This window comes from Melozone crissalis, unplaced genomic scaffold, assembly GCF_028551555.1.
Source record: "Melozone crissalis strain CALT ecotype California unplaced genomic scaffold, PUWL_Pcris_2 ptg000061l_1, whole genome shotgun sequence".
Lineage (NCBI taxonomy): Eukaryota > Metazoa > Chordata > Aves > Passeriformes > Passerellidae > Melozone > Melozone crissalis.
Window position 1 is genome coordinate 10,811,206 of NW_026535839.1, and position 27,986 is coordinate 10,839,191.

General features: G+C 43.2%; 1 protein-coding gene across 1 annotated transcript; it reads left to right on the forward strand.

The window, feature by feature from the left end:
* The first annotated feature begins 2,720 nt into the window (after positions 1-2,720).
* LOC128944711 (organic cation/carnitine transporter 2-like) lies at positions 2,721-27,963 on the forward strand. Its single transcript, XM_054288094.1, has 10 exons — positions 2,721-3,137; positions 11,726-11,829; positions 14,376-14,530; positions 15,918-16,089; positions 17,008-17,134; positions 20,781-20,881; positions 23,723-23,937; positions 25,199-25,381; positions 25,829-25,964; positions 26,513-27,963. The coding sequence occupies exons 1-10, from the start codon at positions 2,745-2,747 to the stop codon at positions 26,598-26,600; spliced, it is 1,674 nt and encodes a 557-aa protein (XP_054144069.1). The 5' UTR covers positions 2,721-2,744; the 3' UTR covers positions 26,601-27,963.
* Positions 27,964-27,986: the final 23 nt, after the last annotated feature.

Sequence of the window (27,986 nt, forward strand, 5' to 3'; positions counted from 1 at the left end):
AAAAAACAAACAAACAAAAAACCCCCCAAACATCAACAAAACCAGTATTTGGTATTCAAATCCTACAGATTATATATGTTTGGGGTTTTTTTGTTGTTTTTTTTTTAAGTTTGGCAAAACTAGACTGGATGAAGATAAATGTCCAGCTCAGAGTTGTGCTTCTACTGTTTTATGAACACTACATTGTTTGAAGAGTGTAATTCCTCTTATTTTTGTATTTATTGGCTGTATGTGCACTTCTTGGTCACTTACAGTCTGTCAGACCTGGTAGACTGATTTTTATTCTCTATAAATAACAATTAGCCCTGATTCACCTTCTGTAAGGGCTAACAAAAGCACAGTGTCTCATCTCTAATGCATGAGTTCAGGGTAGGTTGTCTTGTGCTGGCTCTTGGCACAAGAATGAGGCTCTCCCTGAAGATCAAGCACAAATTTTAAGCTTTATAACAAATGCGAGGAACTTGTGCAATTAACTCAAGCTGCTTTTGGGAGTTGAAACACTATTTTTAATTTCCTGCAGTTATGCTTTTGCCATAAATGTAACATGGCATAAGAGAACCTGTGACTCCTGATCTTCTCATTCCTTCTCAATCAATTTCTCTAATAACAGCAGTATTTAATCTTGCTTTTACTTTTACAGAGTTAATCTAAAGATGTACTGTTTAGATGTAACTGAATTTCTCAAGAAAGTCTTTTTATCAGCATAGGACAGGTTTGAGGACTTGAGTTAAATATAGGTGGTCATATTTTTATGAAGATTGTTATTTTGAGACTTATTTTATGTGATTGTAGGTTTGGGTATTTCTAAAAGGTAAATATTTTTGTACTCTTGAACCTTTCAGTATCTTAAAACCTGTTTTTCCTTTTTTAAATAAGAAAAAGTGCAGTGTTTTTTAAAATACCATGTTTTAACCAGTCTCATTTTTCTTACTTAAACCATTGATTTCGAGCTAGCGTCACACTTTAGTATTTTTTGCAGCAGATTTAATAATCCATCAGGGGAGTGGAATGTCCTTCTTAAAATTATGTGATGTTGTTATAAGGCCTTATGGAGTCTGAGCACAGTGGAAATGAGGGAATCCCAGCTGGATTGTTCTCACTGACACAGGGATCATCACCCTGTGCCTCATCTGTAACCTCTGTCACCTTCACTGGGGTCTCTCTGTGCAACCTTGGATCTCAGCTGACTTGCTGGATCTGCTAATAATTATATAAAGCTGTAGTCATTGTCAGTCATTGCCCTCGGTCTTCATTGCAATAAAAATGTGCACTGACATTGTTTCAACCTGCTTTGTGTGTGGATTCTATTTGAAGAGCAAGTCTCTGAACTTTATTTTAAATAAATGAGTAATAAAATGTATTTAGTGTGGATCAGGCATGGAAAAAAATTCCTGAAATAAGCTCTTTCACCAATTAAGTTCTTCCACACAGGATACTTATGATGATGTGGTTTTACTGCCTTTCAGGTGCAAGTCCCTGGGAGCTGACCCTGGCCAGGCTCAAGGATGATTTTGTGATTTAACTCCTATTATGTCATTCATTTTCTACCTTTGAGATTTTTCAAAGCTGTGTGATTCCAGCCTGGGATAAAAGATCATTGTAAATACAAGTGTTCAAAAAATGGAGGTACACTATTTTTTAAAATCAGTTAGAGGTGGAGAAAAATATCAGCCATAAAAAGCCACTTGAAAATGTGAATTAGCCTTATGAAGAGCAGGACCAAATTTGTGCAGTGATCAGTTCAAAAGCTGAATTGTATTATCTATGGGAGTCTGTGAAGTTCCTGCCAGTACCACTAGGTACTGAGCCAGGATTTTGGGCCTAGGATTAGAATATTATTTATTATTTATTAAATTTATTGTCAAGCATGTAGTGTGCATTGCCTGAGAAAATAGTGTCAGGGTCAGGAAAGCTTTTTTACAGCTTTAGCTGAGCCTGCTGAAGGGACAACGCCAGCTGTGGGAAGGTGCTAGAGTGACACAAGGAACCCTTTAACTCCTGAACTTGCAGCACCTGCCCTGCTTTGATGAGCAGAACACTCCACGAAGGCTCCAGGCTCATACATGGCACTGACCCCAATGAGGTTTAATGGCAGAGCCCCAGGCAGGTTCACAGCGTGCCTTGGGGGCAGCAGCAGCCCGGTCACAGCCCCGTCACCAGCCGGTGGGAAGGGGCGGCCCGGGGGTGCTGAGTGCGGGTCCCTGGAGCGTTTAAGGGAAGACGGGACGTGGCTGTTTGGTCAGAGGTCGGACGCGACGATCTGCGGGATCCTTTCCCACCTCATTGACTAGGATTCATCTCCACCCTGGTTTTTGAATTCTTTAGGCAGTAAATGCCAGATCCGACGCCTGTATTAATGGCCGTTCCTGATCACAAGTCACGAAGGGCAGGGGACCTGTCCCGCAGCCCTGGGCCGGGCGGGAGCTGGAAGGCCGCCCCAGGCCCAGAGCCGAGGCCGGGAGCAGCGGGCAGGGTGCGGGGCCGCCGCGTGTGGCACGGCCGCCGCAGAGCCGCGCTCGGCCTGCCTGAGGCGGCCCCGCCTGCCCCGGCCCGGCCCGGCCGAGCCCCCGCCGCGCCTCCGGGCGGAGCGCCCCGGGCCCGCCTCCGCCGGGCCGGCCCCACCTGCGCGGCCCCGGGCAAACCCCACCCCCAGGCCGGCCCATGGCGCGGGGCTGCGCGGCCGCTCCGCTTCCTTCCCGCGCCACACCGAGCCGCGGGACCGGCGGCCGCAGCTCGGCCGCGCCATGCACGACTACGACGCGGCCACCGCCTTCCTGGGCGAATGGGGCCGCTTCCAGCGCCTCGTCTTCTTTCTGCTCAGCGCCAGCATCATTCCCAATGGCTTCAACGGCCTCTCCATCGTGTTCCTGGCCGGCACGCCCGAGCACCGGTGCGTCGTGCCCCGCGGGGCCAACCTGAGCGGCGAGTGGCGCAACGCCAGCATCCCGCTGGAGCTGCGGGACGGGCAGGAGGTGCCGAGCCGCTGCCGCCGCTACCGCCTGGCCGCGCTCGCCAACTTCTCGGCGCTGGGGCTGCGACCCGGCTCCGACGTGGAGCTGGAGGCGCTGGAGCAGGAGCCGTGCCTGGACGGCTGGGAGTACAGCCGCGATGTCTATCGCTCCACCATCGTCACCGAGGTGCGCGGGAGCGGGAGGGGAATCCCGGGCAGCCCCGGGGTGCCGCGGGGTTATCGCAGTGCCCGTGCAGCTCCGCCGCCTTCTGGGCTCTCTGCCGGCACATTGATGTGCTGCTAAACCCGCCATGCCGAGTTTATTTTGAGGTCTTCTGTTCACTTTCATTTGCATAAGAACGAGGAAGGAAACTTTTATAGTGAGGGTGGTGAGACACTGGAACAGGTTGTCCAGGGAGGTTGTGGATCCCCAATGTTCATGGGCCAGGTTGGATAAGGCCTTAAGCAACCTGGTCTGGTGAGAGATGTCCCTGTCTATATCAGGGACTAGATGATCTTTATAAGGTCCATTCCAATCCCTTAACATTGTTTGTTTCTATAATGAGCTTCCAAGTGCAGCCTGTTTCCTTACCAGCGAAACTGATCACACTGTGCAAATGCTTCTTGGTTCATCAGGTATCTGTGCAAGGGGCTGGAGCAGAGTTAGCACTGGGTTCAGCTTGCTTGGTGTGACAGAGATGTCTCTTTGAACATCAACAGTGTTTGTTTTCTTTCATTAAAACAATAAAGGTGGTAGAACTCACAAAATCACAGGGTGGTTTGTGTTGGAAGGGGCCTTAAGGAACATCCAGTTCCAACCCCCTGGGATGGGCAGGAATACCTTCCATTACACCAGGTAGTTCCAAGCCCTGCTCATCCTTGCCTTGAGCACTGGTAGGGATGGGGCATTCATAGCTCCTCTGGACAGCCTGTGCCAATGTGTCACCCCTTTCACTGGTTGGAGTCACCCCAAGTTGTGCAAGATACATGGGTGGGGAGGCCTGGTTTAAAGCTTTATTCAAAGGACCCTGAACTTTGCTGTGTGCCCACAGTGCCTCTGCTGTGTCCCTGTGCTCACGTGCTGGGACAGGTCATGTTTGTGTTTGTGCAGGTGTACACTGCCTGAGTCAGGTCTGGGGTGTGGGCAGCCTACCAAAGGTGAAGCTGTGCTGATTGTCACTGCTTTCAGAAGATAGCTGTCCAGACAGGGGCAGGTTGACTTCAGAAGCAAGGAAATGGATTTTGATAAGTACTTTTGAGGAATACTTGAATTTCAATACAAGCATAGGCCTTTTTCAGAAGGCTTACAAAGTTTGTACAGTCCCGTTGCCTGGACATGAGTTTCATGGAGCTGGAGCTCCATAAAAAATCTGCCATGATTTCTTGTTTTGCAAACTGGGTTGTGATCGGTGTTTGGGTAGTGATGGGTGTGGGTGCTAAATGTCCATAAGCTGATCTGGGCACAGAGGAAAGGTGGCTTGGGGAGCATGGGAGAGGAGCCATGGCAGCACAAGGGAGGATTAGAAATGGGAACACAGGAGTTGTAGGAAACTCAGTCAAGGGTTTGAATGATTCTGACAAGTGCAAGGCATTGCCTCATCTAAAGAATTGCTGTCTTACTGCAGAGGAAAGCTGCTGGGAATGTCTCAGCTCCAGTGCTTGCTGAATGCACTGTTGTGAAAGGCTGAGTGCTCTCAGGGCAGTGTGAGGCTGTTGGCATCTTCGTGGGCAGGCTTTTCACAGGGGGCACATGGGTGCTGTTTGAGTGCTGTGCTGAGATGGTGATCCTGGCTTAGATGTGCTGCCTTGTCTTTAGAGCTTCACTCAGCTTTGGCTTGATGTTAATTAAAATGTCTTGAGCTATTGGAGTACTGTCCAGGAGTTTTACAATCTATAAGACAAGGGAGCTGCTCACATAGTGCTGAGACTCCCCAGCCCTGGCTCCTGGTCTGTGTGACTTGGCAGATGTCCCATGTCCGTGGGAGGCAATGTTTGTCTGCCCAGGCATCATGCACTGAGGCAGTATTTTTTTTTCTCTCCTCTAATATTAATGCTTCTGAGCGAGTTTTGCAAGAGTTGTGGCCTTTCACACACTTACAGGTTTTCAGTGTTTAACTTGTTTAATTTCTTGGCTTGGTGGTACTGCTTTCATGATTAACTAATCTTGTGTTTAGTTGCATATCTAACTTGTTGAATAATCATGAGGACCTTTGTCCCAGATTTCCATGGCTGACATTGGGAGGGGGAAGGGGGATTTTTTTTTAAGAAAGGTTTTTGCTGAATCTCTCATGACTTTGGAGAAACCTTGTTTATGGTTCTGCTTTTCAGTGGAGGCTTAAAACATTCAGTTCTCTCCCACTTAAAGAGAGACTTTCATTTCTCACAGACTAACAACAGAAGGTTGTTATTAACCAGTTTCCAGTATTTAACCAGCTCTGGTGTAACAAAATCTCTTTCTGTTTTTTACTTTTTGAAGTGCTGTAGCTCAGGGCATAAGAAGGGCTTTATTTTGGCTCAAGAAACCAGCTGTGTCATTCTAATCCCTCCATAAGTCCTGTAAAAAATGAATGTAGGAGTAGTAAAAGTTCATACATGGTAGTAAAAGCACTAAACCAGGAGTAATTAAGGGAAAAGATTAACTTCTGCCAGTCATGGCTGTTATGGGGCTATACCAGGAGTAGAATTGAGCAGTGGAGTTAAGGGCATGAGTGCACTAGAAATATGATATAATGAGGTGTTAGATGATACATCAGTCAGAACATTTTAGTTCACACAAGAGTAATTCTTAAACAGTGAACCATAAACAGATGCTGAATTTTGGATAGAGTTATTCATCCTCAGCTTCCAAAAAGGTGTTGTATTGTTCATCAGTTTGAAATCAGTGCAGGTGGTGTATGCCAGATTTGCATGCTTTGTGTCTGTTTTGCTATTGGCAAACTTTAGGGCCTGTTGGCTTTGGCAGGGGAAGGATGCACGTGGTGGGACTTGCCAGGTGTCTGGAGGCTGGTCAGGTGCAGGGCTGCTGCTCCTTCCTGTGTGGCTGTTCAGAGAGAGAAAGTTCTGGGCAGAGGTGAGGGCCCAGAGGTTTCCATTCTGTGCCCCCAGGGATCCAATGCCCTGCTGTGCTGTCACACCACAGTCCCTGCAGGTGAGTGGGTCATGCCAGGGCTCCAGGGAGCAAGGGGAGGCTGCAGCAGTGACATGTGCAGGACACAAATGGGCTCTGGGGCACAGCTGCTCATCCAGAGGTTTCTGCTGGAAGGCAGAGGGGTGTATTGTTTCACTTTGCCAAAAGGCAGAGGGATATATTGGTTTTTTTTCACTTTGCCAAAATAAAAACACAGGCTTGTGCTAGACATTGTAATTTATACAGTCATAGAATCATAGAATGGTTTGGGTGGGGAGGGACCTCAAAGATCATCTTCTTGCACCCCTGCTGGCATGGGCAGGGACAGCTTCCTCTAGAGCAGGCTGTTGTAGGAGTGGGGCCAGCAGCTGAATTGTAAATCAGCCCTGTGTCATCCAGGTTCAGCTCTCACCCAACTCTTCATTAATGTTAGTCACCTCCATTATTTATCATCTTTTAAAACAGGTGCTTCTTTTTTGTTGTTGTAGGTTAATATCTGCTTATCACTGTGGCTGAAGTTCATACTCATAACTTTGCAGCCCCAGGAGCTGAAAAAGCTGTTTGCAGCTTTGCAAAAGTTTAGTATTACTAGTCTTGTCAGAAGAAGGAAAAGAAAGTCTGGTTTTCATTTAATAAGTAAATACAAATATCTGACAGATAAACAAAGGTGTTTGTAAAATGCTGGGTTTTTCAAGGTGTGATTTAAAAAGCACATCATGCAGTAGTGTTTGAAATTGTACAAAGTACAGCTGTTTCTGAGATCACAACAGAAAGTAAGATTAATATTGTTAAAGAATAATAGGCCTGCAGTTGATATTGTTAACTGGAAACAGTGCTCTTTTAGAGGCACTGTGGGCAGTTAGTGACAAGGTAAAATTCCCTTTATGTTGCCTTTACTTTTAAATTCAAACTCACCTCAGGTGATGGCACTGCCCTGTTTCATTTTTCTCCAGCCATCTCAAAAATGTGATGTATGGGGAACAGTTCCATTTCTGCTCTGGAATTGTAAAATATTTGGCAATTTCCTTCCTGTTCTATGCAAGCTTTATTGCTGCAAAAATGTAAAACAACTAGAGGAGGGAAAATTAAGCAGAATGTGTATTTTGTAGACACAGACTTCTGTTTGTTTCAGATAATAAGTTTCAATGTAACATCTAGACCTTTTAAGTATTTGGAATATAGAAATGTGTTTTTAGAGGAAAGGGTGGTTAATAATACAGCTTTCAAGTAAGCAGAGAATACTTGTATGGATATAAACAAAATCAGATTCAGCATGAAAGGTTGCCAGTACTTGGTTGTGTGACTTCAATCTTTTGAAGATTGAAGACTCAATCTTCAAAACTGAGATTTTTTGAAGAACTTGCCTCTACTTGCTGAGAGAAGCAAGTGGAAGGAGGGAATACAGGGTACTGGGCCAGCTTCAAAAAGTCTTGATTTTTAAAAAGAAAAATTAATACATGGAAGTAGCCACTTAATTTTTCAATTACACATGTTGCATAATTGGTAGGTGTTATCATTGTGCACATTCTGGGCAAGCCAGGAAAAGAGTTTTAAAAAATAAAGGAATGTGATGACCCAGTATCTTGTAGCTGTAAAAATTGTTTTGTCTATGAGGCTTTTCCTTGTAGGACAGAGGTCAGATGATGCTCTTGAAGGTTTGTATTTGTCACAGTCCAGCTTTGTTTAGGGTTCTTGTAGTGGCACTAGGGAAGGGCCTTGAGTTTATGGGAGGGAGGAGATCTGATGGAGTAATTTATGGATTCTTCTCAGTTCTCTCACTGGCCTTGCCTTTCTAGCAAGGGACTTGGAGACATGGTTCCAGGCAGCTGGCATGTCAGAGATCAAGCAGAACTTGGAAAATGCTCTCCTAGAAAGGTGTGTGAGTGATGGCTGTAAGTGCCTGGGACTGTTTGATACTCGGGCCCCAAACCTGGGCTTGAGAAGCAACTGCTTCAGTCCCTCTCCTTTTTGCTTCCCCTGCCTTCTGACCCAAGCTGTCCACATCCCTGGCCATCTCCATAGCCTGTCCTCTTTTCCTCATCCCCTGTTCCCAGCTGTCCTCGCCAGCACTGGCATCAGCCAGGGATCTGCTTACAGAGGGGCCTGAGCACAGCTCAGCTCCAGCACACAAGTGAGCATTGTGCTGGCTGTGAGGCTGCTGGCAGACATCGCCCCAGCCTGAGGAATGGCCTGGGAAGTAGAAAAATCACACAATATCTGTAAGATGAGTAAGAAGACAAGTTTAAACTGCAAGAGAGGATGTCCTAAAGTTGTAACAAAATAGATCAGGGTTTAAACTGCAAGAGAGGATGTCCTAAAGTTATAACAAAATAGATCAAGAATGCTCTGTTCTGTTGGGTACCAGTGTTGAGCAGCTCGATGCTTCACAATCAGCAGTTGCTCTTTGAAAACAGGGTGGAAATGTTTTTCTTGTGTTTGAAGCCCAGATACCTTGCCAAGGTTAGCCTTATCGTGTCCAGTGGGGCAAAGGCTGTCACAGCTAGCAGGCTAGTTCAAAAGAACTAGATGCTAGCTACTAAGAAGTGAACATAGCACATGGTTTTAGAGCACTAGGTCACGGTGTGCTGTGTCCAAACAGCACTACCAGCAGCAGGGGTTGATTAGTAACTGCTCCTGGGTCACTTGCTCTTTGCCATGCTGATCTAGCAGGGTTGCCTTGGTGACTTCCTCTTGGACAATGTGCAGTTGAGGGAAGGGTATGGTTGCAAAATGATCTGGAAGGATGATGCCATCATCACTGACAGGCATAGATATAATAGACCTTTTAGGTGTGTCATTAATGAGTTGAAGACTTTGACATTTATTTACTGGGGCAAAGGGTAACAGACCTTAAAATCCCTTTGTTCTAATTATTATGTTTCTGTGGAGTCTGTAAATAACTGGTATTGTACAACCAGGGTAGTTCTACTTTGGAAATTTGATGTTGAAGTTCACTTTGATGCCTGGTTCAAAGTGATCTTCAGCATGACAGCTCCTCACTGTGTTTTACAGGGAGTCCAGAAAAACAAGCTGGTAATCATTGCCACATTTGAATGCCCAGTATGTTTCCACCTGCCAGTGCAAGAAGGTTTTGGCAGAGCTGTGCTAAACATTTTAATACTGTGAACTTTTCCAAGAAAGGTCTCCACCTCAGTGATCTGAAGGAAGTGTTTGTTATAGGACACAAACATGCCAGTGTCTGGAAATCCAAGTGTTGTTCAAGGCTCGTGCCAAAGTGCAGGGTGTAGGACAGATGAAAGGAGGTGGTGGACTCACAGGCACAGGGTGATCAGCTGGAAAGTAATGATCTATTTAGTAATGACAGACTAATGACCAAGACAGGCTTTAGTTCTGTTATTGAGGATGTCTGGCTGCAGTAGTTGATGCAAAGATAACTTCTTGTGAGCAGGCAAGTCTTTATAACAGCAGGATTTGTATTTGTGGTGTTTGTTTCTCTGGTAGGTGTTATCATATAAAGGCATATGATAACCACTGAGACCTTTGGCCTGTATAAATTATAAATTTGATAACAATCATTTGCTAGTATTTCCCAGTTGCCAGGTATATTTTACTGAAGCTTCCTAGCTGGCTTAGCCTCTGTGGTCATGACAGACTCAAGATTTCTTTAATCTATAATGAAGTATAGCTTTTGTTGAATAATAGAGATTTAACTATAAATGTTAATTATAGTTCATAAGCTAAATGATGTGGATAACTATAGTAAGTTCAATTCCTTACCATGAGTGGGATACATTTGTTAACACACTGGAAAGCCACAGTTCTGGAAGGAACTTCTGTAGTGATGCCTAATGGATGGTGGTGGTGGGATGTGCTGGAGCACTGCCTGGAGTGCTGGTACCTGAACTCCAGGTGCTGTGAGGCTGGAGAGGCCTGAGGAGGAAATGTTGAGGGTTATGAAATCTGATAGAAAGAGAGATTTTTCAGACATAAAATCATAAACAGATTTATCAATGGAGGGGTTGTGAAATCACCGGAATACAGTTGCAAAAAAGGTGCATATTGACCTTAAAAATAATACTTATGATGACTGTCTTATAAATATAAGGTAAAGTAAGGGCTGGCAGCTAGAGTTAGACAGCTGAGAGTGTAGCCTGTGTGAATGACCATAATTCATCTCTGGAACAGTTCCCAGTTCTAATTCAAAACTAGATGCTATCCCATGAAACAAGCGATGGCTCAGTTGCATTTTGACACAGGAATTTTGACACAGGAATGGCAATGAAAGGCCATTGCTGGTGTTGCTCATTCTGTGCATAGTTTTAAGTGGTGCTCCAGCCTTAAAACATGGGCAGGATGTGGTTCTGGTGTGACTGAAGGGCTGAGGGCTGTGAGATTCCTGGAGTCAAAGGCTCGGTGCTGAGGAGATGGGGCTGCAGACAGTGAAACAGGAGCATTCCCTGTGTGGGAGCTGGAGCACACAGCAACTGCTGTGTGTTTATCATGAGCAGATCAAAGCATGGAAGGGTGTTCCCTTCAATGAATTGAAAAAAATAGACTCAATTATTTGTAACTGAGGGACAAAGGGGATTAATTATTCAGGTCAGGGTGAATATTTTCATTCTGACCTTTTTAATACAGATTAAAACCTAAAATTTTCCATTGCTAAAACACCAGAAGAGGCCTTGAAGGAGCTGTTTGAATAACTACACTCAGGAGGGTTTGGTCTCACATCTGTTGCCTCCCAGTTCCTGTCCTGCAGGGCTGCAGCACCTGCCCTCTGGCAGCAGGTACTGGGAGAGCTCTGGGAAACTGCCTTTATGTCCTCCAGTCAGAACATAGCTGTGAAGGAGGGGATGAGGGATCCCTGCTGGGTTTTGTCCTTTCTTCTAATATTTACACATTTTTTCCTCCAGAAAACCAAAATAGAACTGAGTCTTTTAATAATAGTTGTTTATGTAGATGGAAAAATAACACGAGTGCTGTTTCAAAAACATCTGACTGAACTGGGTAGGATCTTGAAAAATGTTAAAGACTTTATTTAAAAAATATTTCCTTTTATTCCTCATTTTTTGTTTTAATCTTGGAAATCTTTGTTTGTTTGGTATATATTTCAATTTGTATTTCAAAGATTCTAATTGAGGTTAGTTAGATTCCCAGGGAAGAATGAGCAGTCTCCTGTCTCTCCAAACCATATTAAAATGTAATAAAAGGCTTTTTCCTTCCTATATTTTTGTTTCTATGGTTCAATTTTTCTTAAATTAGGAATGCTAATTTTTAATGGGAAGCATTACAGTAGGGAAATCAAGTTTAGAAACTATTTACAAGGTCATGCAGTGACAAGCCAAGGGGGAATGGCTTCACACTGACGGAGGGCAGGGTTATATTGGATATTAGGAGGAAACTCTTCCTGTGAGGGTGGTGAGGCCCTGGCACAGGGTGCCCAGAGGAGCTGTGGCTGCCCCATCCCTGGAAGTGTTCAAGGCTGGATGGGCCTTGGAACAACCTGGGAGAGTGGAAAATGTCCCTGGCCATGGCAGGGGGTTGGAATGAGATGGTCCTTGAGGCCCCTTGCAGCCCAAACTATTCTGTAATTCTGTTCTCAGTCCTTCCAAACCCAGTTCAGTGGAGTTTAGGAGGGAGGGGAAATCCTGTTTATTAAAAGACTTTCCAATTCTCTCTCCCTGCAGTGGAATCTCGTGTGTGACAACGACTGGAAGGGACCCCTGAGCACCTCCCTGTTCTTTGTGGGTGTCCTGCTGGGATCTTTCATCTCGGGACAGCTCTCAGACAAGTAAAGTATATACACCAGAGCTGCTGTCTCTTTGATGCTCATTTGTAGGCATTTCTTGTACATCAGCTTTCCTACTAGCGTCCTTCTGCAACTGCTAACGTGTCTGTTCTGTGACTGTCTGACCTGAGTGTACACAGAGTGGGTAGAGAAATGTGCTGAGCTAGAGAAGAATGTTACAAAGATTGTTAGTAAGTGTTGTCTACATCTGCTTGTTCTTGCAACAAAGTCACTCCACAGCAAACTGTTTTTTATGACAGAAAACAGGTGTTGGAGATGAGTTTTGTCTGGAAAAATCTGATCAACGACATTCTCTTCTATTTATTTTGAACTATGTTAAGAGGGATCCCTGACACTCTGACACTTGTTTTCTTTTTTTTTTTTTTTTTCGTTTAAACAGGGATTTTTCTTTTTATAAACTATAGCTGCTCTTTCTCATCATCAAATACAGCATTTAAGTCCAATGATCTGTATTTGTGGAAGCATAAATGCTGTTCAGCTGTACTCCAGAGAAGCAGGACTTTCTTGTTGATCAGTACAAACATAGGAAAAAAAGGAAGACACCATTAATTTCTGTGGTGATGCCAACAGTTGTTTGTATTTTGTAAAGCTCAGTTTTGCTGATTCTCTCCCTGGGATTTGCTGTGCATTGTGTGCAGTCTTTCTCATTCCCTGAGGACAATATGTGGTTCTCTAATTTGCTGGTACTTGCAGAGTTTCTGTTTCACTGAAACATAATCTCCATGCCACAAATCTTCTGGCATCATTTAGAGCCTTTTCATAGCTGCCTATCAGGATGGACCAATCTCAAGCTTAGAAAGAATGATCTTTAAAAATTACCAGGCCTCCTGTACTTCTCTCCAAAGCTATATGCTATGGTTTTTGTCCAAAAAAATCCGTGGGCAGGCCAGTGTTTGCTCTCTCTGTGATCCTGCCTTCTGCCTGGCTCCTCCCCTCCCAGTCCTGCTCTTTCCCCCTGCACAGCCAGCAGGCTGCTGGCCCCCACACCCCCATCAGTGCAGCCTTGTTTGAGGTCCAGCAGTGTCCCTTTGTCGCCTCCTCAGCCTTCTCTGTTAGGAAGTCACCACTAATGAGCTCCAGAAGCCTCCTGGGTTGTGGAGGAGGCAGCATGTCCTGGAGTGTTCAAAGCCCTCATGGTGGTCAGTGCCTTTGGACATGAGGAGGTTTCCTGTGGTGCTCTGCAGCAGGTCCTGTTTGCTTTTTTCTCAGCAGGTGGCTGCAGCAGGCACCCAGCACCCTTGTTATCCTCCCTGCAAATCCCAACCCATGATCTCAGCTGGCTTGTCACCCCAGGCCCAGATCCATGCCCTCCCATGTGAGGGGTGATTCCCCTCTTCCCTGAGTCTCTCCCAACCTTTTCCTGGTGCTGCTGCTTCAGAAGGTTCAAGTGCTTCCCTCCAAAGAGCTCCTTGTCTGCTACAAGGATTCTGTCTCCCATGGTCACTACCCAGCAGGTGAAGCAGGAGCTGTTCTGGTGCCAGAATCCATGAGCTTCCTACTTCACACTCCTGGCAGTCTCCTGCAGCTCCTTCCCCTGGTGGCACAGATCCTCACCAGGTGCAGGTGAGGAGCCCATCCATCCATCCATCCATCCATCCATCCATCCATCCATCCATCCATCCATCCATCCATCCATCCCTGCAGTCCATCCAGTCAGTTGTAGCCACTGAGGGACACCAAGTTCAGGGTCAGGAGCTTCCTCTGTCCATGAGGAGGATGGTCCAGCAAAGCTGCCTGCAGTGAGCCTCAGACATGAAGGTTGACAGAATATTTGGGGGTTTCAAGTAACAGTTCTTTGTGTAATGCCCCTGACACCAGCTCTAGACCTGCAGGTCAGTGTGGACTTTGGAGCTGTGAAACCTGCACTCAGCACACCCTGTCCCAGCAGTGTGGGGCTGCCTGGGCCAGGACAGCAGCAGTGACTCTTACAGCAGCTTGACAGGTTGAGTTTAGTTTAATTTCTTTTCTCCTTGGTTTTTGGGGTTTTGTTAGTACTTCATCAGGAGTTCTTCTGGAACCCCTTAATTTTGTTCCAAAGGGAATGGAGATTGTGGCACAGGATCACTGACTGCCAATAGCATCTTCCAAATCTGAGTTTCACCTCTCTTCCAGAAGCATACCTCTCTTCCTTTCTTCTTTTCCTTTTTTTGACCTGTTGATCTGTCAGGGGCCATGTGCTCCTTGGAGGAGGAGAAGCATTGGATACTCTTGCACTTAAAGTAACTTGTTCCTGATGATTTGTTTCCAGTCAGTAAGAGAGGAATAGAGTTCCAGCACATGCTTGAAGATGAATTAACTAGCAGCCCTTAGAATATAATTTCTCTTTGCCAGTGATGTTTTTAATGTGTTTAGAATAGTTGTGCCTGTGTTGCATTTCCTGAACCTCTGCTTTTTGCAGAAGTTTTGTATCTCCTTAACTATGCATATAAGTAATTTTATTTTTCTGTTTCTGTAGATTTCGTTCATGATGTTGTTTAATCATATTTTTTTTTCCCCTTCTCTTTCTTTTTTTAATCTGTCCATGGAAGGTTTGGCAGGAAGAATGTGCTGTTTGCAACTCTGGCAATGCAGACTGGCTTCAGTTTCATACAGGTCTTCTCTACCAGCTGGGAGATGTTTTCAGTGTTGTTTGTGCTGGTTGGCATGGGACAGATATCTAACTACGTGGCAGCATTTGTTCTTGGTATGAAAGTCCTGCTGGTCACTGCATGTGTCCTTTCATCTTGTGCTTTTCCTGCTCCTTTTCAGTACTGACTTAGGGTAGATTTGTTTTGCCAAGCAACACTGTTAAGAGTGTGGCCTCACCATGCATGAATAACTTCTCCTTGGAAGCTTCCAGCTGATAGAGGTGCAATTTGAATTGTTTCTGTGGTTTACCATCCTAAAAGAGGCAAAACCCCAGAAACTATTTGAAATAAAGTCCATCTTCTAATGGGAGACATAATACATGTGAGACATGATTTCTTGGGGATTGGAGCTAGATGATCTTTAAGGTCCCTTCCAACCCAAACCATTCCACGATTCTATGTTTTTTCTGGGATTTCTGATGCCCATTTCTAGCCTAAATACCTGTTTCATTTAAAAGTTGCAAAAGAACCAAGATAGGTAGAGTAAATTTTATAAAGTATTCTTTAAACAGCCTATAGTAAAAATTTAAATGTTGTCATGACTTTTGCTTTGTATACTTTCAAGCTAACTAAGACCATATTTAATTATGGGGATATGAATTACCTCATGAATCTGAGATTTAAAAAAAAAAAAATAAAATTCATTTACCGTGACTTTACTGTCCAAAGTACCAAATGGTGGCAAGAAATTATTTCTGAGCCAGGGAAGGCCAGTTCAGGGGTGAAAGCAGTGCTTAGATAAGCTCACTGCACATAGCCTGCTGCGACTGCTGGCATCTTCTTTGATTTCCATGGAAACAAGAAAGATTGTATTTTTCTTCTCTGTCTCTTGATTTGAAGGTCCCAAAACATTTCAGAGGAGGGCACTGACCCCTGTTCATGCATTTAATTCCCCTGGCAGTAGTGTGGTCTTTGTAACCAACACGAATTCCATATGTCTACCCCAAAAGACAGTGAGGATTTTGGCTTTTAGATAGTCTAAATAGTCTTTTAGATAGTCTAAATAGTCTTTTAGAAGGTGATACAGGTTGGGAACTTAGTTTAGGGACCTTTGAATTATTCTTTAAAGAAGCTGGTCTCTCTTCATAAGCTGGAGAGGATTCTGGACATCAAGCTACATTTAACTGTTGAGAATGTCAGGTGATTTCAGCTCCTCAGGTAAAATGTAAGATTCTAAAATGATAAAATTACAGAAATATGAGCTACATGTTGAGCTACAGAAATGCTATGTGGCCCAGTTCTCATTCTTTTACACATATAATTACCTCCATTGGTGCAGGATCACAGCATGAAGCAGCTCTGTGGTGCCTCCAGCTAGACAGCAGAGTGCTACATCCTGCAACTCTACAGTGCATTTCAAAGCCAATTGCTAGGGATATTTTTATTAAGTGGCTTGGTTGCTATTAAGTGAAAACCTAATAATCCCTCTGCTGTTTTGAACAGGCACAGAAATCCTTGGCAAGTCAGTCAGAGTGCTGTTCTGCACCCTGGGTGTGTGCATCTTTTATGCCTTTGGTTACATGCTGCTGCCCCTGTTCGCCTTCTTCCTCCGGGACTGGCGGATGCTGCTGCTGGCGCTCACCCTGCCCGGCCTGCTCTGCATCCCACTCTGGTGGTGAGTACAGCTCACTCACAAGGCTTTAGTCTCTAGAAGGTCCTGTCTGCAGGTTTTTAAGATGATGAAGTTAATGAAATTCAGGAATGGGTAGGTGAAGGATGGGTGTTGTGTCCTTTACTCTCCCAGTTGTTTCGCTGTTGGTCCGTGGGGTTGTATGTGATCTGACTGATGCCTGAAAAACCTGCTCTTCATGTTCTCTAGGCTTCTGTAAAATTAAGTCTTGCTCATACTTCTGCACCAACTGAAATCCACAGGCTTTTAAGTATAGGTGTGAACTGAGGGCAGAAGGAAAAACCAGATGTTCTGGGCATTGGTAGGGTGACACAGATATGACAAACTACAAAACAGTACTTGCACAGCTGTGGCACTTCCGTGTTTTCTTCTGTAGTTGTTAAAATACTGCATATGAGTGGCATGTAAAGCTGAAATGGTCCACGTGGTGGTGGTGTTGCTTCACTTACAGTAGCAGCTGTGTTTGTGCTTCCATCTCTGTTCCTGTGCAATCGAATGACTGGGGAATTCTGCTCTCTGATTTTCCTTTCTGTCAGAGAATTTACAGTTACTAATTTTATATGTGTTAGCATCTAAGGCTATTTTTCTTAACCTACAGCGTGCTGCCTGTGTGCTCATATTTCTGAATTTCTTAAATTAATCCCATACTCGGATTGTTTGGATTGCTCTTTTTTCTGAGTCACTGCTAATTCCTTCAGCCCTTCTGAAATCCATAAGGGCATATTAGTCTGGTCTTGTTCCTTACACTAGTCTGCTCTTGTCAATCTGATTTCTGTTGTCACTGCACTAATTCCTGCAAGATGTTGCATGTTTAGAGATCTTTCTGCCTGGAACAATGTGTTGGTCCCTTCAGCAGCTCTTTCTATGGAAATGCAGGCTTGTTATTGTGAACCTTCTCTGCAGGATCATTCCAGAGTCTCCACGGTGGTTGATCTCCATGGGGAGGTTTCAGGAGGCAGAAGACATCATCCGAAAAGCTGCAAAAACCAATGGCATTACAGCCCCTGATGTAATATTTGACCCTAGTGAGGTAAGACTTGTTTAGCAGTCCAGTTGTTTGTAGACTTTATGTAAAGCAATTAATTCCATACAGATGAATGGAGTTATGCCTGCACTGCATTCTGTGTTTCTCAAGTGGGTGAAAAATCATTGTTTTCTGCTGAAATACCCTTTCACTTCATTGCAAAGCCTTTGTGGTCCCATTCCCACAAGACTGCCAACGTGCATTCTAATGCAAATATCTTTTTCATCCAGTTTACAGCTGCCCTTTTTCCTTTTCAGCTCTATTTTTCAGGGGAGGATAATGAATTTGAGGTGCCTATTGCTTAGTCATCTAAGTATTTGCACCAAACAGATTCTATGTTAATTCAGTCTGTAATATAACTCTGTATAACACAGGGCTAATCCTGGCCAATGACATTGGAAATACTCTAATTCTAGTTCATACTCAATTTCTGTCACAGAATTTACAGTTACTGATTTTATATGTTTTAGCCTCTAAAGATATGTTTCTTAACCTACAGTGTGCTGCTTGTGTTCACATTTCTGAATTTCTTAAATTAATCCCATACTTGGAATGTTTGGATTGCTCTTTTTTCTGAGTCACTGCTAATTCCTTCAGCACTTCTGAAATCTATAAGGGCATATTAGGATTCTAATCCACGTTAGGGAAAGTAACACTTGAGCCCCTTTCAGATGAAGTAGTGACAGATATCTTTCCCATCTCTTTCTTCCTACATGCTCCTGTTTTCTCTGGAAATCTTCCCTTTGTTTGAGCTGAAGGGTGCCTTTAAGGTGTAGAAGCAGTTCTGTAGACATTCAAACTTGACCTCAGAAAGTCAAGACAGACAAACTGTTTGTATATTCCAGGAGAATAGGCACCTCCACAGAATCTGTCTGGGCAGTTGTAGGATGACAATTGACAGTCCTTTAAGTGACAATACATATAATGAATATAATGAGTATAATATACTCATTTGCTTTACAATGCCTCTGTTCTGGGCTAAGGAGGATGGGAAGCCATTAAGCTGTAGGTGTTTGCTACTGAGATTGAAACAGCTTCCCTTGTGTTGAAGTCAGCTGAGTACTGACAAAGCTGTTTGTGCAGACTTATTAGGAGATGGTAGGGCAAACATCCTGGTCTTGCTGGAACAGAGTAAGAATGCCAAGAAAACACACTTCTGATACCTTTTCCTCTGGATCTTTGTTAGAATACATCTTTTCCTTTTTCTTCTTTTTCTTTCTCATGCTGTGGCCATGAAAGCTCATCTATTGCCAGCACTGCAGTGGAAGAATAGAAAATAAACTCTGGCTCCAACATCTGCCTAAGATCACTGTTCCTGTTCCTTTCTTGTTCTTGGAAAGAAACACTGATGAGTTTGCTGTCTCTGAATGGGGTTGGATAGTGAAGGAGCAGAAGGCAGGGGCAAAAATAGGGATTTTATTCCAGGAAATGCTGGACAAGGAGAAATGTGTTGCAGCAGGGTGGGCTGGAGAATGTGGTGTGCATTTACAGACACTAGCACATCAGCTTTCAAAAACATACTAACTTTCTGACCATCAAAGGAAAATGATCTTGATGAACACAGAGAATTCCTGTCCATCTCTTTCCTTTCTAAAGTAAAAGCAATATTGTGGCCAAAAGATCTGTGCAGAACTCCTCTGCCTCAGTGGTGTGTTTACATTGTTGTTGTGTCTGCTATCTGAAGAGCTGGAAAGCAGAAGGCTTAGAGCCTCTTGAGAGTTTAGGAAGCATGTTTATGCTGCAGAGAGGTTCTCAGAAATCTGGCTGGCCCCTTGCCTTCCTCATTTGGAATGTGTGTTTGGGATGGAGGAGCCACCTGAGCTTATGGCTGGAGAGTCCCTCAAGCCTGTGCAGCTGCAGAGCAGCAACTGCAGAGTTCTGACTCCAGAGATTTCAGGCCAGTTGAGGTCCAGCAGGTGATGAATCACAAACCAGCTGTGGAGCACAAATGGGGTCTGGTTGGTTAAGAAGGGATAGAAATGTTTGGATGATAAATTTAATTTCAAACCATCATTTTGTTTTCCCTGTCCTTCTCTCATAGCTTCTTGTTTGAGCCTGTCCTGGTAAAGATTATGTTGTCTGACTAACTGACTGCATATTTCTCTTCCTGGTTTTGTTTTATGGTTTGCTTGTTTCTTCTTTTTTTTTTTTTTCCCTTGTTTCTTGGCAACAAGTAATGGCATGTGGAAAGATCATGTGATTTATGAGAAAGGGCTGTGAGCTGTGGAGTGACTGCAGTTTGTGTGATGTAAGTTTGGCTTCAGGCAGAGAGAAAGCTAACAAAGGTAAAGGACTGTTTGGCTTTTGTAGAAAATGGGATCGATGAAAGCAAATACACAGAAATTTGGTGTGTAGCAGACTGCTATTTCATTATCCAGATCTTCAGAACTGACTGTCACTTGGAAAGAATTTTCATGTTACTGCAGAGGTTTGAGAAACTCCAAGTTGATTTATCAGAGCTGATAGTTTTAATCAATGGATTTTGTCCTCTTAAATCACCTTTTCTATATTTTGAAAAATCTTTTTCTTGGTCCCCTTCTTTAGGAGTCTAAATAAAGTCCTAATAAAAAAAATTTCTTTTTTACCGTCTTACCAAGCACAGAACTTGTTCTCATACTTTGTGGATGAATACCCTTGCATTGTTTACATGGAAGTGATTTTATGTTGAGAGGCTGGAAAGTTTAATGGGGAAAGGAGAAGATTGTTGTCTTTTTGTTTACATTCTTAGAAGATAATCTCAAAAACAGACTAGATAATGATGGGCACTCTTCAGCTCATTAGCCAGTTTGTCTCAGTTTAAATACATTACTCTTAGGTCCAGCTTGAGAAGTCATTGGCTAACTCTGCTCTGCTGCAGTTTATTGCAGCAAATCCTGTTAATTGTTGCTGTGTCTGCAGTGGACAGTTTATCACTTTGTTTTCCTGATATTTGAAGACTATGCTGTGTCTTTCCAGATGTCCTTGGTCTTCTGGCCCTTAGGCTAAAGAAACCCTCTACTTTTTATCAAATCTCTCACCATCCCTGTTACTCTCTTCTAATCTGAGTGCAGTTGATTCTTCTGGTGCAGTGCTCAAAACTGGATGTAAGAACCCTTCCAGCAGTGACATATAAATAGTGAATTAATGCTGTTGCTTTATAATTCAAGTAACAAAAAGCAGTTGATTTGTGAAGCCTCAGACAAAGAAAATTATTACTACAGAATGGGGTGAGCTGGAAGGGAGCCACACAGATCATCGAGTCCCACTCCTGGCCCTGCACAAGACATCCCAAGAGTCACACCTGAGAGTGCCTGAGAGCATTGTCCAAGTGCTTCCTGGGCTCTGTCAGCCTTGGTGCTGTGACCATTTCCTGGGGAGCTGTTCCTGTGCCCAGCCACCCACTTTCTGATAAACATTCCCTGACTCAGCTTCATGCAGTTTCCTTGAGTCCTGTCACTGGTCACGAGAGTTAAGAGTTTCAGTCTAAATTTTAAGTGACTTTAAATTAGAGAGGAGCTTCTGCTTTCACAAGTTTGGCTCTTACATGTGTTTTGTTACAAACCTCTTTCAGTAGATCAAAAGACTGAGGTATAAGTTGGTGGTAGGACTTAGTTTCATAATCATTTTTGCAGGAAGTTAAAGTTCCCATGTTTTGTTGTTTGCTCTTTTACAGCTACAAGATGTGAATTCCCAGAAGCAACAGACATACACCATTTTGGATCTAATGAGAACTCGAAATATCCTAACTATCACAATTATGTCAGTGCTTCTTTGGTAAGCAAGTGTGACTCAGGAGTATGTAACTTCAAATACTAAGGTGTTCTGAAGGGATACAGACAAAACCAGTTCAAAAATCAATGACTAGCTGGCTGAAACATCAAAATTCTGGTGACATAGGGTCTTCATTTTGGTGACAGTGTAGAAACACATCTGGGTTGGTGTTCCTTTCTGAACAGTCAGGCTCATCCTGAACTGAGCAAGAATCCAAACAGCTGGCAGTGGATGTGTGGGAATGCTGCCTGATCCTGGGCCTTGGGGAATGCTCTTCTGACTGTAGCAAAGTCTTTTTAGAGGAATGAGTCATACCCTACCCCCAGTCAGAGAACTTCTGCCCAGGGATCTGAACGTGATGCCTGAATAAGGGGAGACTCTTTCCATTTGTTTTGTATTGGCTCTTAAAGGGATAATGCTGCCTTTTAAGTTCTCATCTGAGATTTCCCTATATCTTCCTGATATCTGCTTTGTCTACTTGTCATCTTCAGCTTGGTTTTCACTAGCTGAAGCCATGCTTTATGCTCAGTTTGATTAAATGGTGGTTATTTTCCTTACCAGAAATCTTACTAAGCTGTAAACAGAGAGGGTAACTGAAAACCTGCCAGAGGCTGTACAAGTGAGGTTTAATTAATGCATGTACCTAATGACCAAACCAAGAAGGTCCCTTAAGTGCTTTGGAGCCAACTAAGTTTATATGCTGTCTTCTTGAGCAATGTTCCTGTTCCTTAGGTGGCACAGCCTCAGAGTTCAGTCCACTGACCTGCCAGCACATACAAGATGATGTGGCATCTTAGGGCAAAGGATGAATTGGCTTATGTTTAAGCCAGATTCTCTGGCCCATAACCGAGCACAAGGCCAGGCCATAAACACACTGAGAAGGGAACTTGTGCAAAAAAAAAAAAACAGCTCAAAAAGAAGAGTAATGTTGGTTCCTTGCAGAAATGTCTGTAAGGTGCCTATATAATGTCTTCCTGCTCAAGTCCAGTCACTGACTCCCATGTGTGATTGGAGGTGAGACTGCCCTACTCCTCATCTGCTTGATGTGGGGCAGTAGCTCCTGGGCACAGCCAGCTTTGGGTGTGTGGTTGTAGAAATCAAAGGCAAAACCTGTTGGAACAGTATTTCTGGCAGGATGAAGCAACTGAGAGAAGCACTGACATGACAGTATGTAATCCATTCTAATGGATTCAGTAACCCATACTGAAGGGCTTTTTACCACATCAAAAATCAAGTTTTATGATAGGCAAGAAGAGGCAAGGAGGTACAGTTGACTTGCACACTCTTACCTCATCGGAAAAATATTTGGTTAAGTTGGGCAATGTTTTCACTATTCTAATTTATATGTCAGTGACCTAATCTCCTTTAATTTCCCAATATATAAAGATATAATATCTTGTGCTTCCTCACAGCACAGTTTTCCAGCCCATGGTACACTGATGGTGTATTCCATGTCATTAATTAAAAGTTCTCACCAAAAAGGGCTATAAAAGAGGATACTTGCAGGCAGCAATATATCAGCTTTACATAGTGCTGAGTGTTTTATAATTTTGACTAAGTAACAGGCCCTTAAACTATTCCCTTTGCAGAGTTTGCACCAGGGATGAAGAAGTTTGGCTTCTTGGCACCCTAGGATGTGTAAATACCACTGAAGTTTTTCTACAAATTGTATAACTATATTAAGGTTTGCCAATGTAATGAGCTGAGGCAATCTGCTACCAAAAGGGAGTTCCAGTATTACAGTTTGTATATAAAAATAACTCCAAGGAGCAGAGGGTGTGAAAAACACTGCAGAACTACTTGTGAGAAGAATGGCTTAGGGCAGGGCACCACAGCAGCTGGGGGTAGCTCTCAGCTGTGTCACTTCATGCCTTTCCAGGTACACTAAGCAGCTTTATTTTAAGCAACTGGACCATGAAGGCTTGTCCAATATTCAGTGAGGAGGAGGAAGAGCTAATCTTTTGTCAGTGGTGCACTTGGTGCTGTACAATGGTTTTGCTCCAGGTTCTGTTATAAGGTAGATGCTGGTGGAGATGAAGTGCCAAGTGTTCTGTGCCTCATGTTTGCACCTGGACATGTCCTGATCCACTGCCCATTATTTCCTTATTTACCACGTTATACTTGTTGGTAAAGCTTAACCCTCTCTACCCAGCATCTCCCAAGACAGGACAGAGTTTGCCTCCAAGGCCAGTTGTGTATTTCTCTGGATTACATGGAAGCCAGCTGTCATCTGGCACAAAATTAGGATGGCAGTGATCCAGCCACCAGTCTCTGTCCTGATGCACTGACCAGCCCAGCCATGCCAATGTGGTTTGGATGCTGCCCAGCCAGCTTGGAGCATGGCAGAGAAAATCACGGGCTGCTTGGGCCTGCCAGGATGCCATTCTCCTTCTCTCTGACTTTACATAGAAAGCATGGAGCATAATGACCCAGAAACAATGCTCTCCACCCAGAGCTCTCTGGTAAACATAATGGAAAGCTGCTGTAGGCCTAAGCAGCAGTAAAATTCAGTAGCTCAGACTTTCAGGTTAAGGCTATAAACAATAATAAAGGCAACTACTGCATTACTGCAGTGTGAATGATCATTGCTTTCTTCCCAGGGTAATATATTTTTTTCTTTGAGTTCAAGAGCAGTCTGAAAGATCAAAAGCATCTGCATGGTTTAATTGTTGACTTGCTGTTTCTGAGTCAGCACTTTAGCTACTTCAGAAGTGAACAAATCTGCCAGATGCTGAATTTACCCTACACAGCCATTTCTGTGCTTGATGGAAATGTGGAAGATTTCATGAAATCATGGCAACCTGAGAAAGAAGAGAGATTTGACCCTGCTATTGTTTCTTTCAGGATGATAATCTCGGTTGGCTATTTTGGACTTTCTCTTGACACACCTAACTTGCACGGGGACGTGTATGTGAACTGCTTCCTGTCAGCAGTGATTGAGGTGCCAGCCTACATCATCTCGTGGCTGCTGCTGCGCAACCTGCCCCGACGGTACTCAATGGCTGCTGCGTTATTCTTGGGAGGCTGTGTTCTTCTCTTCATTCAGCTGGTGCCTTCACGTATGGAATCATTAGTTGATCTCACATGTCTATGATAGGTGAGGTGCAGGACCTTGCACGGGGCAGATGTGGAGGAAAAGTGTCCTGAGGGGACTCAATGCAGACACCCGTGTCCTGTCTTTGCCCCTCCTCCCTGGCTCTCAGTAACTGCCACAGCAGGACATTCAGACTCAGGTTGAAAGGTGGGTCATTGGCTTTGGGATCTGTTGGGATTAGAACTGTAGTCCAGCTTTGCCTCTAAGCTGCATCTCTGGCAGGGTGTCCTGGTAAGGTCCAGGTGTAAAACCAGGACTAGACCAACCAGAATTTGTAAATTTGGTAAGTGGAAGTTACCAAGGGGCTGCAGAACTCACTTCCCAAACAGCTGCTGTTGACTTTGGAGCTTTTTTAAAGAGTTACTTTCAATGGAGTCATTGTGAAAGTATTTTTGATAAGCAGATATGTTTGTGCTGAATTAGTGTTGATAGTTAAAATAATGTGGAGCTACTGGGAAGGAAGGCCAAGCAACATTTATTGGATCTCAAACCATACATATCTTTAGTCCAGTTAGATTAATAGGGCTATAGAGTCATTATTGATAACAATATTGAATATAAGGGGAGGTGATGTTACCTAGGACTCATTTAAAAATCAAAGACATACAAAATAGAATGTGCAAGAACTGCCTTGCTTATTTTATAACAGTAATATGTATGCTGCATTCTCAGGTTTGGTGTTTTTTCCCCTGTTCTTTGAGTCAATTGGACACTGATATGATCTGTTTTGATTTCCAAATCTTAACTGTTTCAGTTAAAGTCAACTCAACTTCCTATAATTAAATTATTACAGCTAAGAGTGTTAATGGAATGGAGAATGTAGCTAAGAATGTTAATGAAAAACCAGTTTTTTAGGAAACCTAAAATAAAATCATTTTTTTCAAATGTCTTACTTTGTTCACTTTATTAAAAAGGGATCTATGGCATTTTTTGCAATAGCAGAGGTCTGGCCCCTGAAACCTGAGAGGATCTCAGCAGTTCTGACTCTGCTCTCCTTATTTTTCACTTGGCAGGAAGCCTTGTTCTCAAGAGAAAATGGAAACGTTGACTTCTAGTAATTTAAAAAAGAAAACATTAAAAAGAACATTGCTTATGTTTGTGGATATTTACAGGGGAAAAAGACAGCAGATATTGGAGTTAATTAGGCAGGAGTTACACAAACACAAAGGAGTTAAGGGATACAGTGAATTGCAGGAGCCTAAGTCCTGACTGTGTTTGGCTTTCAGATCACAATGTGCTGTCTATTCTGCTGGTGATGTTGGGCAAGTTTGGAATCACCTCTGCCTTCTCAATGGTTTATGTTTACACGGCTGAGCTCTACCCAACTGTAGTAAGAAACATGGGAGTTGGAGCGAGTTCCATGGCCTCCAGACTGGGCAGCATCCTCTCACCCTACTTTGTTTACCTTGGTGAGTTACCTGGGCTGCTGGAGAGATGCTCCAGAGACTCAATTCTCTTGCCTCAATAAGGACACTCCTTACAGCTGTTTATTCCCACTCATTGAGTTCCTACAACCACAGTTATAACAACATTCACTTTGAAAGTCAGGCTGTCATGGGGGTTGATTGGTTTTGTTTCTACTGAAAGCACAAACTTAGATAGGTAAAGCCCTGAACCTTGGTACAAACATTACCACAGAACCACAGAATGGTTTGGGTTGGAAGTAACCTTAAATATCATCTCATTCCACCAGACTTCCACCAGACCAGGCTGCCCCATGCCCTGTCCAGCCTGGTTTTGAACACTTCAGGGATGGGGCATCCACAGCATCTCTAGGCAATTATCAGAAACTTAGAGCTGATGCAGCTTTTTTTTTTTCCTTTGTTTCTTTCTCTTCTTTTTTGTGTTTTACATAGGTGCCTATGATCGATTCTTGCCTTACATCCTGATGGGGAGCCTGACTGTGCTGTCAGGAATTCTCACACTGTTCCTGCCTGAAAGCTATGGCATGCCTCTTCCTGACACCATTGATCAAATGCTGAGGGTCAAAGGGTAAGTGCCACCTGCTTTAACATCCTCTGCTCTGAGGATTGGTTTGCCTGGGTATGGTCAGAGGGAGAGGCTGGTTTTGGCAGCAAAGGTAGTACTCTGTTGAAAATACAAAAGCTTAGCTGAAGTCTTAGTCCCTCTTCTCAAGTGTAAATGTTCATGTGTACATCTCTCACTCCAAATTTATCATTTGATGACTTAATAAAAGTACATCTGAGGGATGCATTTCAAAAGTATGTTGCTTTATCAAGGTATAGGGGCATGTTGTAGGTCCTGCAAGTCTCCTAAGTGCTGGGGAAGAGCTGAACTCTTCCAGTTTAGTTCAGCTGATCTAAAAGGCACTGAGAGCATTTGGCCTTTTGCCATGGCTCTGATTGAAGATGACACATGAGCACAGATGTGCTGTAAGAAAGGGACCTTTTCACATGAAGTCAACAGGATATTAAAATTAGGAAGCTGTGTCCTTTCAGACAGGACTCTGATTTTTTTTTTTTTTCTAAGTTCTCTCATCTGTTTTTAAAGTTATTTTATTTTTTCTTTCTTCATTCTAGGTTGGAATACAGGCCTCCATCTAGTAGCACAAGGGAATCCAAGGAGGAAGAAGAAAATCCAGAGATTTTTAAAAGCACAGCTTTTTGATGGAACTCCTATGTATTTCCTGGTGGACTGAAAGTTAAATGGACTTTTCTTCTAAAATTTATCCTAGAAAGGGCTAGTGACAACACTTTGTTTTATGTAATTTGAACCTTATTTATTAATTTAAGCACCATGTTCCCTACATTCTCTTTTTATATGAACATAAATACTTTGTAGCCTTCAGTGAGATTTTTCAGCCACGGTTGAGTTCATGCAGTAGTACCATGGAGCAGAATCTGATCAATCTTTTGTAACTTTACACATATAGTTCAGCTGAAAGATACTTGAAAATGAGTTCAAGGGCTGGCAGTGTGCCTGGATTCTTCAGTGAACCTCCTCCAAAGCTAATTCTTACATCAAGAGGTAAAAATTGCCTGGAAAAGTTGCTCATTGCTTTTGGTTCCTTGACTTCTGTTTGTGGACAGGAAACTTATTTATTATAGTGAAGGTTTATGACAACGTGCCTCTCTGTGATCTTGCTCAAATGACTTTGCATATGCTTAATTTGTTATCAAATTGAGAAAGATGCAAAGAAAGATTTTGAGAATTAATTCTAACCTGTTATGTTTTAACTCAGCATAGACTGAAAGGACTGTCTTGCACAAAGTATTTAGCACTGAAATTTTGTTCACGAAATTCACTTGATTCCAATGCTGGATTTCAACTGTACCTTCTTGGTGAAGTTGTTTACATCTGACCTTGGATGTGGCCTTTTTTCAGGCTGGATTTATTCTAAATAATGCAAATGGTTTCACCTGTGTGTAGAGGGAGTGGTGTTAGTTTGGCATTCTCCCTTTTCAATGTGTGGTGAAAGTTTTATGTATAAATTGTTTTAATGTTTTCTGTGCAATTTGGATGATGGAAACAATTCTCCTGTCTTTGTTCTGTGTTTTCCCCACTCCTGTACACATGCACACAATTAATACATTTAGTTGTAAATTTTTATGTTAATCATGCCACTGCAGTGACCTCCTGGTGGAATGTACTGAGAACAAAACTCAGAATATATCTCTGACCCCTAATTCTCCATCTTCAAGTGTCACCTATATGATTGCTGTGAAGTCTGTACATTTTAAGTTTCACTTAACTTATGTAATCAGTGAATTGCTTTTAAATTGTTTAAAAAACCCAACAAACCCACAAATCTTGTTGTCAGTCTGCCAAGAAACTGTTCCCTGTGTTATAGAAGTTTGGCATTACCTGTGTTTCTTTAAATACACAATATATATGTACACAGAGTCTCATTTGTGCTATGCTGGTTACAGTGTGACAAATGTGAGTGGTGAAAGGTTTCTCTCTCATGGCACTTGTGTTTTGTTCTGTCTTGTTAAATTAAGACAATAATAATAAACAGCCTAAACCTTTGTAGCCTAAACTCTCAGGGTCCTT

Excerpts from the sequence above, each read along its gene's own strand:
- LOC128944711 (XM_054288094.1), top strand. The coding sequence starts at position 2,745 with ATGCACGACTACGACGCGGCCACCGCCTTCCTGGGCGAATGGGGCCGC. Across the intron at positions 16,090-17,007 it reads CTCTGCATCCCACTCTGGTG|GATCATTCCAGAGTCTCCAC; the intron begins GTGAGTACAGCT and ends CCTTCTCTGCAG. Across the intron at positions 25,382-25,828 it reads ACCCTACTTTGTTTACCTTG|GTGCCTATGATCGATTCTTG; the intron begins GTGAGTTACCTG and ends TGTTTTACATAG.